A 14,026-nucleotide genomic window follows, 5' to 3' on the forward strand; every position below is an offset into this window, starting at 1 on the left:
CAAATGTCACGTAAGATTGTGACATGCAAACAATTGGATTTGGTGAAAAAAAAAATTGTCACATCTGTTAAATGAATAAACATTGCAATTTCGCTCCAGATTTTCTTTCTGCAGACCAACCCCTCACCCCCCTCCCAAAAAAATCCCTTCAGCAAGAAACATAAACTAGACACATTTTATTTGCCAGTGGGTCACATAAAGTTGTATGGCTGGCAAGCTCCGGAAATGCATAAATGCACTTTCTTTGGGTTTCAATGTGTTCATCAGAGGAGACGTGATTGCAGGATCACATGTTTTGGGGTGTTCACCACCCGGCCAGGAAAGTAAATTTCACAGTTTTGTACATTGAACCCAATTTCGATGAAAAAGAAGCGTGACACTTTTGGGGAAAGCATGTGACTAAACAATCCAATTGATCTGCTAAAAGGTCATATAAATGTTGAGCCACAGCAAAATAGGTTTAGATTTATAAAAGGGAATTTTCTAATTGCTGGTGGAAGACAATTAATTTTGATTCGGCAGCACTTCTACAGACATATTATTAACCATGTGTTTGTTTTTTCAGGATTGTCTACCGCACCTTGACTTGTTGCGATAGTGTTCTTGTCTAGTTTCTCTCGTTCCAATTCAAAGATATTGGTAATTGTGCCGCTGACCACCTGAACTGTACCAACCTCAAACTTTTGAAGTGTGCAATTTTGGAGGGCTTGAGCACCCCCACCCAAAAAAAAAAAAAGCTCGAAAAATCTCAGGATATACACACAATTAGCTCTCCCTTTGATTTATTCTTAGCAACAAATTGAATGTAACCCTTTCATGCACCCTGTAACCTGATAACATGATAAGCTGTCCACGGTAGTAACCGCTGTCCCTGAAAGGGTTCAAGTCGAACGTAAATGTTATGTTTCGATCATGTTATGTTCGGTTTGGATTCCTCATGTGCCCTTTTTTCGCCACCTGTTCTCATTATCAGTGTAACCAATTAGCTCCCTCAACCCTTTGTGTGTTGTCCAGGTGTTTCTCGTTGTCTCGTCACTTAGCTTGTATTTAGTTCCCTGAGTTTCTGACACTCTTTGTTGGGTCATTGTGAGCATACGTGTGCTCCTGTCATGTTTTGTTTTCTGTCTTAGTTTTGTTTGTTCCTCGTGATTTCCAGGCATTTTTTTGAGTACTTCGAGTCAGTGTTTTTTTTCCATTGTACTCCTGTGCTTATTTTTTGTTAAATACATTTTGGTCAATCCACCCTGCTCCTCCCTGCTTTTTGGGGTCCTACAACTACTATCACGCGAAACGTGACAGTAAAGGTCCTCGTGGCATGGAAATGTATAAAACCATTGTTCGGTTTATGTTTAGAGAGGATTTTGCTTGGGGAGGGGAAAAAAACCCAAACCCTAATGATAAAAGTCAAGAAAAATTGCAATTTCACGACAGATTTCCTGCTAACCCGAAAAGAAGAAATGAATTTAGCAAGAAACATTGTATCACTCAGTGTGAAAGATTATCAGGGGCACGGCAAACAACTCGCCTAATTGTGCCTGCTCCAGTTGAAAGCAGCCGGACAACTGATAGATGACGAGCTGACCTTGATAGCGGGGACAAAGGCCGCTTGTGGCAGAGTGCAGCTCAGCCGCATGTTCATTTCGGGGCATATTGGTACTCAAGTCTTCAAACACACTTGTTTTTAGTGCTGCCACTGAGTTTGTTTCTCAATGTCTTACATAGTGTTCTTTGTTTCTTCTTCTTCTTTGAAAAGGCGTTTTATTCATGTTAGCAATTGTGTGTTTCTAAGCGAGTGTCTTTAGTTTGTTGCCAAGCGCGTGAGCAGTGTTCTCGGTGTGTTTTTAAGCATTTTATCAAGTCTTAAATGCTTGGAATATTACGCGCTTGGGTTTCCCATTAATATTCAAAATTGGTGGTCCAATGGTTAGCCCATCAACCTCACAGTGCAGAATTTGTGAGTTCGACCCCGACCCCGGCTTCCCTGTGTGGCGTTTGCATGTTCTCCCCGGGCCTGCGTGGGTTTTCTCCGGGTACTCCGGTTTCCTTCCACAATCCAAAAACATGCATGGCAGGCTGATTGAACACTCCCAAATTGTTCCTCGGTGTGAGTGTGAGCATGGATGGGTGTTCGTCTTTGTGTGCCCTGCGATTGTCTGGCAATCAGTTCAGGGTGTCCCCCGCCTACTGCCCGATGACGGCTGGGATAGGCTACAGTACCCTCCTGCGACCCTTGTGAGGATAACGTGGATCGGAAAATGAGTGAATATTCTGCACATCCAGAATAATGCACTTTATCACAATTAATAAATGATAAAAAGAGGTCGGAGGAGGTTGCTACAGAAACGCCACTTGGGGCAGAAATTTATGATAAGATAAGAAAACCTTTATTAGTCTTGCAATGGAGAAATTCCCAATTCACAGCAGCAAAGTTATGAAAGGAAGAAGTAGAACAACAAAATATAGGAGGTGCTGGAAAGGCAGCCACGAGATTTAAAGTGGAAAAAAGGGGAGGAGGGGAGGGATATATGCTTGAGAATATTTTCATTCATCCAGGGCATTTCATCCCCATTCTCACCGACAACCTACTGAATTTATCATCCGAGTGTTTAGAAATGAATGCGCAGACAAATGACGTATTGAGTTCACTTTCAGACATTAGGAAAATGTGCTTTCTGCCCCAAAAAGCAAGAGGTCGCCGCCCCCTGTCAAAGGTGGGAAATACTAACACACACACACGCACGCGCACACACAAACTTTTTAGAGCGCCACAATAAATCTCACGTGAGCGACGTGTGTGCAGACTTTTTCAAGATGCTCGAGCCCTACCCCACACCCCCACTGGCCCCTTTCGTCTGCTTCACCGCCAACCTTCCATCTCCGACCTCGGGTGACTCTCCGCCACACATCTTGAGTGTGTTGAATACCCAGAATTCAACAGTGGGGGGGGGGGGGGAATACAAACACAACGTAACAAAAACAAGCTCGGGTTTGAGTTCAACATGCCCACAAGCGGCTGAATACTGACCTTATGGTGGAAAAAAATTCAACATTGCATGCTGCATGCCTTCTGAGACTCCCACCCCACAACACGCGAACCGTTGACGGTTCGTTTGAAGTGCATCCCTGGTCCAGATTACTACCACTATTGTTAATTTCTTTATAAACTACTTTTCATGTAACAGCGGGCAGGGTCTTTCAAAAGGCCACCACTTGTTTGAATCCTTACAGGTAAACAAAAAAAAGCTCCAGTTTGGACCTTTTCAGTATATTTTAATACTGAAATGCTCCATTTCTCCTCCCTTGCGTCCCACCAAACTCCCTCTGGGTCTCACTGTGTGTGTTTCTCTCCCAAGTGGCACACAAGCAAACATGCGCCCACACGGTGCCTCCTTCACCCCTTCCTCCCATTCAGCCTCTCCATTCATTCATGACCTCACCCACTCGCCCGCTTCATGCCCTCCCCTTCCTCACCCATCCATCGATCCATACGTCCGTCACGCTCCAGTCTGAGTCACAGAAGGCCGCCTATGACTCACAAGCAGACTCTCCTCATCCTCCTCTAAAACCCTGAGGCTCCACATCGGAGCTGTGAGACATGGAGGAAAAATGTGGGAGCTTATTAATTTATAAGCGCCGACAGTCACCTGAGGGCCATGTGAGTTTGACACAGGGACTCCACACCACACAACGCTTGCTCTACCGAGGTTGTCGGCAGCTTAAGGGTAACGAACTTTGCCTCTTGTTTTTGTTTGTTTAATTGTAAAATGATGACATATTATAAACTTGAGTTTAAGTCACTCACTGATGATACATTTTGGACATTCCTGCTCTCAGTGGCACCAGTCATTTTTGTTTTACCTACTGAAGGCTACCAAAAACATTCCCCATGTCAACAGCTTGACAGCAACGTGTGTTACGATTTCCCCAACACTTCCTGGGTTTTATTCATTTTGTCTCTTGTCATTAATCTTTCCTGTAGACTGTAGCACTAGTTCTCAAGCTTTCAACAACACGTACCACCTCAGAAAATGTTCACTGCACCACCATCATTACTAAAAAACAAATACGTTTACTCCTGAAAAGTATATTTAATAACACCATTTGAACAATAACACTGATCTTAAATACACGAGAGCACAAAACTACTCATCTCTCCTCTTTCATCTCAAACTGCTTCAAACAACAAAGCGTGTGATGGAAAAGTGGTTAGAACTGCATGACTGTCCGTGTTTTAGGATGTGTTGTGTTTATTATTTTACTTTATGTTAACTGTTTTGTTAAGCGCTTTGTTACAGCTGCCGCTGTTGTGAAAGCGCTATATAAATCAGCATTCAGAAATAAAATACTGCATGTTAAAGTTAGATAAAAACTATTGTGTTTAGCTTGCATCTTAAAAGCAATTATATAGGATTTAAAGGTTTAGTGTTTAATTCAGTGATTCTTTTGCATACCACTAGAGGGGGTCCTGTCACAGGTTGACAAAATGGTTTATGAAACAAATAGAGTATGCAGTTGAATAAGCGTGTTTTTGAACTCTGTATATGCAAAAGCTTCAGTAATATCAAACAAATATCTGTAGATATGTTTAGTTTTACATATTTTAGATCTGAAACTAAGTTTCCATTTAACTCATCTTATTTTTGAATGCTTTATTTTTAACCGCTGTTGTCAGAGTTATCAAGGTAACATCTATATTTTAAATTTCATCCATTGTTGTATATTTATATTTTATTGAAAATATATTTCGTTTTTAATGAATGGTATGTATTATTTTTTAATCTTTCCTGGGTTTGATACATGAAATCAATTAGATGTATAAAACGCAACAGTACAAACAATAAAATGCCGAGCAAATAACGCAATCCATGACATAGGTGAACAGAAGTACGTAAAAAAAGGAATCAATTACTATTATAAAGTTCAATATTTGTCTTCGAAATGTAATTTGCAGATGATTCGTGAAATGTATTTTTATTTCTATTTCAATAGTTTTACCTACACCTAAGTATTCAACTTTTAAATGCAACCTGCGGTTCTGTTTTTGTTTTAACCGTCAGAGTATAAATATTAGTCATATTATTTACAACTGAAATAGTTATTTTCTATTTTCAATTTATTTTAAATTTGAATTAATGTTATACATTTTTAAAACTTCCCATCTTGGGACTCAGCAGCCTATTTTGGATGTGGCGCTCATGATCCAGATGTTAACCTGCCTCACCTCTTCAAATTCATCAACAACTTTCACCTCCTTCTCTGTGCCCTCCCCTCCCCAAAAAACAACAACAAAGCGCTTTTCTCTTTACAAACATCATTCTTGAATTGGAAAGAAAAAAAAGAGAGGAAAAAGCGTGAGCTCCCCCCGCCCCCCTTTTTCTTTTGCTTACCTCGCAGGCAGGCCACCTTCGCTGGACCACCGGCGACCATCAAGACGACCAACAAGAGCGAGACGAACCTATTGGAACCGAGCGGTCCCCCCCGAAAAGTGGGCTCCCTTTTCGATTGAGTCATCACCCTCTTTCGTTCCATCATCTTCTCATCATGTCGCACTTTTTAAGTGGGAGAAAGTCGTCCGCGACTCGAATCAAGTCCACTTGTTGTGTCCACCAAATAAAGCGACTACCAAGTCAACAAAAATCCTCCAAGTCCACTTTTGGGAACGAGTGGTTGTTGTGCGGCGTCCCGTCACAGTCCGCGTACATTCCTCTACTCCCGCCTCCCTCCTCCTTTCCACTCCTCCTCATTTTCCTCCTCCTCTTTTCGAGCAGGACTCAAATTCCACAAGTCAGCTTCTTTGCACCCTCCTCCTCTCGGTCGTCCTCCTCCTTTTTCTTCAGAGGATGCCCGAGCCCCCGCAGGCCTGCTGATTGTCTGCACGCACACAATTGGCATTTTAATTGCACCGCGGAGGTTTTTGCTGAACCGAACAACCGGGTGGCTTCAACTTGGATTTAGCTCCGCCCACGCCGGGTCAAAACAACAAAGCATCGAAGAGCGCAATTCACGTCGTGTTCTTTGAATATATATTAAAAATGAAACAAATATGTTGCCTTGAAAAGAAAGACAGTAATAATAATAATAATAATACATTTTATTTATAAGCGCCTTTCAAGACACCCAAGGACACTTTACAAACTATGACTAAAACCTCAATTCCAACGATGTTGGAATGAAATCCAGATTAAAGACTGAAAACAATTATTTTCAAATCATTTTTATGATATGAGTACACAACAACAACAAAATATTTAATGGGCAAACTAATTAACTTTTTTTTTCTTCCAAATACCGTATGGTTTGATTTGGAATTTGGTGTTGCAAACCAGCCATTGGTGAAGAGGTTCATCGGGAACAGGTGAGTGTCATGATTCGTGACAAAAGGAGCATCCATGAAAGGCTCTGTTGTTCACGAGCAAAGATTGCACAAGGTTTAGGGGCTGTAATTTTGAGAACAATTACAGGAGGAAACAGTCCAAGAACATTTCCCAACACACAAGTGTAATGAATTTAGAGATTTCGTCATCTGTGGCCCACAAATGTTCTGGAAAGCGTTTTGTTACAGATGCAGCTGTTGTGAACGTGCCATATAAATAAACATGTATTGTATTGTAGATCTTAATCAATAGATTCAGAGAATCTGGAGAAATCTCTCTAAGTGAGCAGCAAGGCCAAACACCAACGTATAATTCACACGACATTTGAGCCCAAAGGCAGCACTACATTCGAAACAGACGGCTTCGTAGAAAGGATATTACCACAAATTCTCCGGAACACTTGAACTGTCAGTTGATATTATTTATGACTACATCATCAAATGCAATTTAAAACTCTACCATACATGATAAATAACAGCACCCAGAAATACCCATGGTTCTCTGGACCCAAGCTTATCTGTGATGGGCTAACGCAAAGCGAAAAAGTGCGCCGTGGTCCGACAAGTCCGTTGTGTTCGGATTGATATCAGTGCAAAGTTCAAAAGCTAGCATCTGTGATGGTAGGCACCATGAATGCTGAAAAGTGCGCACAGGTGCTGGAGCAACATATGCTGTCATACAAGCGACATCAAGCAACATTCTGCATTTGTTACACCAGCGTGGCTTTGCGGTAAAAAAAAATCTAAATACAAATGAAAGTATTATACTTGGCTGCCAGCAGTCCAGACATGTTTCCCATTGAAAATGTGTGACGCATTATGAAGTGAAAAACACGACAATGGAGACCACACACTATTGAGCAACTGAAGTTCTACATCAAATAAGGATAGGAAAGAATTCCACCCACAATACGTCAATAATGTGTCCTCACCAAACGTTTTAGTGAATGTTGCTAAGAGAAAAGGTGATGGAACACAGTGGTAAACGTGACCCCGTCCAAGCTTTTTCGGACTGTGTTTGTTTTGCACAATAAATACTGCAACCATGGGCCACCAGCATCCAGTAGGCCTCAAGATGAAGGCCTACTTGATGCCTTCATTTTGGTTTTTAAATGTTCACCCGTTGAGCTGAAATGTTGTTAATACCAAATCGCTTCAAAATCCTCTTGGCTCCGTTCTGCACTCTCTATCTCTCTAAGCTACTTTATCTCTGTTGTCTGTTTTGGTGACGTAACAATTGCGCTGGATTGTAGACCTCATCTTTCCCCGTCGACTTTCATTCAAGATTTGATATTTGCACTTGCTGCTCTTTAAAGCAATCGATAGGGCCAAGGTGGGGCGTTACATTCCTGTAACCTTTAATCTCTGTTTACTCTAACAGGTCGGCGTGAGGCAGCGGAGATGGGCCAGTGAGAAGATATTCTTCCTAAGGTGTGGTGATTTCCTTAGAAAAAAAAACCTGGAAACTTCCCCTTTAAGGTAGCGTTGCACCTGACCGTGCACAGGTCACATGACTTTCATCAATAACTGTTATGTTTGTGGTGTTTTTCCTTTATGTGTCTCCATCGCCCCCACACTACCCCCATCCCTTCTCGTTCCCACGCTGGGGGCCTGCAGGTTGGGCCCTTTAAGAATGGCCCCGGGGCCCTTTAAAAGAGCCCCATTGTATACGGGCTGGCCTTTTCAATGAGCGTTCTAGTACTACTCCCAGATAGGAGGAGAGAAGGAAGGAGAAGGGATGGGGTGCGGGACAACAAAAGAGGGGTGTTTTAAGACTTCCGTGGCTTTTGGGGTTGTAAATGCGTACGTGCATGTGCTTGTGTGTGGGCATTTTTAATTACAAGATCTACAGGGATTTGGCAGCAAGGCTAAAGTGGATTAAGGGGTTTGAAAGCACATTGTTGCAGCAGTCGGGTTATCAGGCCTGCACTGCAAATACAAAACTGTTGTTTCCACACAGAAAACTTTGGGCACACAATGAATTTGAACCTCTATTTGCAAGCATACTCCCTGCCAGCCTCCTCACAACCCAAACCAACCCATCCCCTTCTAAAAAACTACTGGCACGTCACAGCGTCCCCTTAACACGTGACCAGAGAGCTTTGACCCGGGGATTCAGAGACTCTTTCGCCCCATGATGACTGACGGCAAACCACGATGTGCAAAAGATGAATCACAAAAATAATGTTTGGATCAAATGTGTTCATGATTTTATCCCACATTTTATTAACATTTGATGACCTTTTTAGTTATGATTCGTTTTCAATGCATTTTCCATTTTTCTTTATTGTCTATGTACCACTAATTGTTTTCATTTTTGCACGTTTCATTATTTTGTATGTAATTTGTACACATTTTTATGTTTGGTTTTATTTACTGCATTGTATTTTACAGAGCACCGTAATTTTATTTTGTTTAGTTTCTATATTATGGAATTGCAGACAGGACCAGGGGTTTATTGGAAGGTGATGCCCATTTCAGAAAAAAGGCTTTAACTTGTAGAAATACAACACTTGTGTTTTATTAATGATGTGGGTTTTCTTAAAGAAAGGATTAGTTTGATTTATATATAAATATCAGCAGAATTGGTCTGGCCCAGCTCTGGGGCAGACACGGCACGTACACTCGGCCCACATACCTCAATGAATGACGGTCCTGCAGTGGCCCACGTCTGGCATCCATGATGTGGGCCGCATTTGGCCCAGATCTGAGCCGCATTGTAAAAACATATCTGGCCCTACTTCGACCCGACGCTGGGCCAGAATGGGTTCCTCATATAAGCCTGAATTCAACCTCAACTAAGCCACATCTTTCATAAGCCATATTTGACCCACATAAAAAAAATTCTCAAAAACGACTGTTATAAAAATATATTTATTGTCATAATTTGTGAACCTCACATAAAACTCCACATACACTGGAAAAATGTGCTTTTCTTTATTTAACAGTGAACACAAAGTCCAAATTGGAATGCAGCTTACTCTTGAACGGTATTTTTCTGTCCATCAAATTGTTGCGCTCCCCATGTCCTCTTTTCTTCTCATGCTCTCCTTCCTGTCACCATCCCGATCAGGAGCCAGATGTAGCCATCTTTTGATTGTGACATCAATTTCCTGGTCTGAGGCCCAAGATGTTAGGCTGTAAGGTGTCACAGCAGCTGTAAGAACTGTAAGAAAACAAGAATGGACAGTGTGTTAGGGAAACAAACATTTGTACATGTCATGAACAATGAATAGTCAGTAAAAATAACCCCTGAAATTTCTTATAATAATACATTTCATTTATAAGCGTCTTTCAAGACACTCTAGGCCACTTTACAAACAAAACTAAACTAGGCGTAACGCTGTGGCTCAGAATATTTGCCACCAAAAACTAAACGTGAATAACTTTTAAATAGTTTGTACTGAATTTGGATTACGTGAATTGAAGGTCAGTGGCTCGCATAGATGGATGGATTTGTATATTTTACTCTGAATCATATTGAATAACTGAATCTGAATTGTACAATCTGAATTTGAAACGATTGATTTTTTTTTCTTTGAAACTGTATTTGATCCTCACTAAAAATTTAATTCTGTTTATTTTCATATTCAGTCTTACAAATACAAAACAACGTTTTTATCAATGTCAGATTTTGTTTTTGAACTGAGGTACTAAATTTTAAATTAACTTTATGGTCAAGTATGAAGTATCCGGTTTGTATTGCATTGTATATTGTAAATTAATATCATTGTATTTCAGTGCAGAAAGGGTTCTTTTTGGCAGAACCCCTGACTTTTTAATCACCTACATTTACACAAGTAATGTCTGTCTTGAACGAGCCGGTACAAAGAGTAGTCTTTGAAGTGAACAATGAGCCGTTTTTAGAGGAAAAAAACGACCATGTAGAGCAGGCATGTCCAAAGTCCGGCCCGCGGGCCAAATCCGGCCCGCGGTCGAATTTCATCCGGCCCTCGGCCCCTGTCATAAAGTCAGTGCCGTCTGGCCCGCAGGTTGGGCGCAATGGAACACGTGTTGCATTGACTGAGGTCTCGTAGACTGGTGAGTGATGTTTCATAGAGTACTGCTTCCCTCTAGTGGCTAAATGAGTAATAGCATTCACTAAATGAGTACAGGTAATAGCATTTAGACACTAGAGGGCATCACTCACGAGTTAACAAGACATCACTCCGTGTTTATATTGACTGATATGTCATATTTCAAATGATCCTTGGAGTTGTGGATATGTGTATTGCTTGTTCATTTCCCTGTTGTTCGAGTCAAAGGTTTTGTGACTATTGAAAAGTCATGGTGATACATTTTATGTTTCAAATCAATCAATTTGCACTCAGGAGACTTCTGTTTAAGAAAAAGTCAAGTGAATAAGCAGTTGCATGTGATATACCTGTTTCAAATGAACCAAAAGACATTCTTAAGATTGTTGAAATTAAAATAAAAATGGAAATGTGAAACAGACTGGCTTACTAAAATTTGTTGAACAATATTGTTGTTCAATGTAAAGAATGTCAGCCAAGGTCAGCCCCCCGACATTTTACCACATAAAATCTGGCCCCCTTGGCAAAAAGTTTGGACACCCCTGATGTAGAGTAAGGTGTTTTAGCCCCCCCCAAAAAACGACCGTGTATAGTAAGGTGATTTTCGACGAAAAAACCCCCGCCAATGAATAGTAAGGCATTTTGAGACGAAAAAAAGGACCACGTAGAGTAAGGCGCTTTTAGCCGAAAAAAATGACCCTGTATAGTATGGCGTTTTAACCCGAAAAAACCCCCACCATGTATAGTCAGGCGTTTTTTTAGCCGAAAAAAACGACCATGTTTAGTAAGGCAATGTTAGCCGAAAAAAAACCCCGACCATGGATAGTAAGGCGTTTTAACCCGAAAAACCCCCCACCATGTATAGTCAGGCGTTTTTAAACGAAAAAAAAACAACCATGTATAGTAAGGCGTTTTTAGCCAAAAAAACAACCGTGTAAAGTAAGATATTTTTAGCCGAAAAAGATGACCATGTAAAGCATATAGTAAGGTGTTTTTTGCTGAAAAAAAGTACCATGTATATAGTCAGCTGTTTTTAGCCCAAAATCATGACCATGTGTAGTAAGATGTTTTTGCCAAAAAAAAAAACCTGAACATGTATATATAGTAAGGCGTTTTTAGACGAAAAAAACGACCATGTATAGTAAGGCGTTTTTAGCCGGAAAAAAACCGACCATATTAGAGTGAGGCGTTTTTAGCTGAAAAAAACGACCATGTATAGTAAGGCGTTTTTTTGCCGAAAAAAATGACCATGTACAGTAAGGCATTTTGAGCCGAAAAAAAAGACCGGCTAGGCGGCCGAGTGGGGCCGGGCAGGAGGCCTCTTGGACAGATTGAGAGATAAAAAATAGCCCCCGTTCAGTCTCAATGGCGGGGAGCGGGCCGGCTCGGCGGCGGAGAGCGGGCCGGCCCGGCGGTGGAGAGAGGGCCGGCTCGGCGGCCGGGCAGCAGGCCTCTTGGACAGATTGAGAGATTAAAAAAAGCCCCCGTTCAGTCTCAATGGCGGAGAGCGGGCCGGCCCGGCGGCGGAGAGGCGTCTTGGTCGGATGAATAGTGTTGGAATGCGGCCAGCGGAAGTCATCTTGAGCACCGGAGGAGAGGCCCGGCGACATGGCCAAGCGTGGCCGGCGGAGAGGCGTCTTGGTCGCATTGGGAAAATTTAAAAATCCCCCCATTCATTCTCGGCAATACCGCTCGTGTCCGCCAGACGACGGTGTAGTAGGCAAAAGGCCATTCATTATAATGGGCGGCGGAGAGCTGAGGTGATGTAAATATGTATATTTCAATCAGACCCTGCCTGTTAGTTTTGAATCAACAACAAATTGTGATGGACAAATGAATCTTCATGAAGTAATTATTTTTTTGACTCCTCTATATGGCACTCACGATCTAAATGTAGCACCAGATTGGTTTGTGTGCGCCTACTAGGTAGTTCCGCCTACCAAATCGGCGCACACAAACCAATCAGGAACTACATAAAGATGCAGTGGAAATATATTACATTTCCACTGCACTAGGGTTTATGTTCAAATCAAGAGTACCATCTAGAAGAGTAAAAAATTATCACGAATGCTTACTTTTTCCAACATTTCCGGTTTTGCAGAATCGGCAATACTAGTGTTTCTAATTCTCAGGACAAAAATAATGTTGCTCTTACAAATGACAGAGGTCCCAGCTGAATATCAGTTAGAAATGTGTTTCTCATTGCTGAAACAAGAGACAGATGAAATTAAATCATGAAAAGGTGTGCGTATAGGGGTTTTCCCCTTTCTGACCTGGTCATGACTGCTAAAAATGGAAAGCTATTGTAAAAACATAATTATGACTACATACCCTACGGTCATATAATTTGGGCCCAATGATGCGTTTTATGAAAAACTCCAAATGTATATCAGGGATTCAAAACTGTTACAGACTAATACACTCTGCATATGTTCTCACTGTTGCATTATAGAACGGCCAAGATGATACACCAGTTCACAGAGAGAATGAATGCATACGGAAAGTTGTGGGACCTAGTCAAGAAAAAATTGGATCGCTTTCTTGCCCCTGTTCACCAACATGCAGGAACCTCTGTCAAAGGCAGCCTTCAAAGCCATTCTCACTTATAATTATAGTGACTGAGGAACCAATAATCGGCAGACAGAGGAGGATACCATCTACAGCTGGGAAATGGTTTTGAATATGATTGAGGGTAACTTAATCAAGCCTTTGTTGCAGAAATTATTAAATACCTTGCATAAACAAAATGGCACACTTAAAATTTTCACTACTTTGACGGACTGATCAAAGTGCTATAGTCGGATGTTTTACCACTTGAAGACAATGTAATTGACACAAGATAGGATTGTTAGAAACTTTTAATGAAATGCAAATCTTTTTCCTTACATTATGTTCATATACCCTAAATTTGTTACACGAGAAGATGGTGAAATACTGTCCAGATGTTATGTTTGATTGACTTTTTTTGTGTCCAATGGCAGACAAAATGGTTGAAATCAGATTTGAAGACCTACTCGTCTTCATCACTGGGGCAGATGAAGTTCCTGTCCTGGGTTTCCGCGACAACATCTGCATCGATTTTTATGACCAGGCTGAGGGCATGCGACGTTTGCCCTATGCGTCTACCTGCATGTTGTGTTTGTACCTGCCGAGAGGAGTTACAGAGGAGAATGACTTACAGCTTACAGCAGATGCTCTCCCAGGCACTAGGCGACTCCTTGGGCTTTGGAAAGGTGTAGAGGTGTGTTTATCTCCCTTCAATAATATTTTGAATCGTTCTTGCACACACCAGGTATTTTTCCCTCAAGTCTGTTGTTTCATTGATTGCTTTTTGAATATATTGCAGGTGCTCTGGGCTCAGGTTAAGTTGCTGTGATATAGTCACTGGTTGTTCAAGACCCTCACTGTTTGCTTGAAACTGGTTGAACTGTATGCCGTGTCTTGCCAAGCCAGCTTCGAGATTTTCTTGGCTGTAAGGGTCATCTCCAAAGACATTGTTGAGGGCTGTTGTTTCCTGCTCACTGTTGGCTAACATGCCCTCCATCCAAATTTGTGTTGGAGTGCGGTTGTTTGCTGTTCTCATTCTGTGGTTGTTCCAACCACATTTGAATAAGCACAG

At 41.5% G+C, this 14,026-nt stretch overlaps 1 protein-coding gene across 1 annotated transcript in view; it reads right to left on the bottom strand.

The window, feature by feature from the left end:
* Window positions 1-5,734, bottom strand: part of LOC127609128 (tyrosine-protein kinase receptor UFO) — a 34,410-nt gene extending 28,676 nt beyond the window's left edge. Inside the window, exon 1 of the mRNA XM_052078867.1 lies at window positions 5,388-5,734. Coding sequence (XP_051934827.1) covers window positions 5,388-5,532 — 145 coding nt within the window. The 5' untranslated portion in view covers window positions 5,533-5,734. The remainder of the gene's footprint in view (window positions 1-5,387) is intronic.
* Between the last annotated feature and the right edge of the window lie 8,292 nt (window positions 5,735-14,026).

The sequence above is a fragment of the Hippocampus zosterae genome, chromosome 10 (genome assembly GCF_025434085.1).
Source record: "Hippocampus zosterae strain Florida chromosome 10, ASM2543408v3, whole genome shotgun sequence".
In the NCBI taxonomy this organism is placed as follows: domain Eukaryota; kingdom Metazoa; phylum Chordata; class Actinopteri; order Syngnathiformes; family Syngnathidae; genus Hippocampus; species Hippocampus zosterae.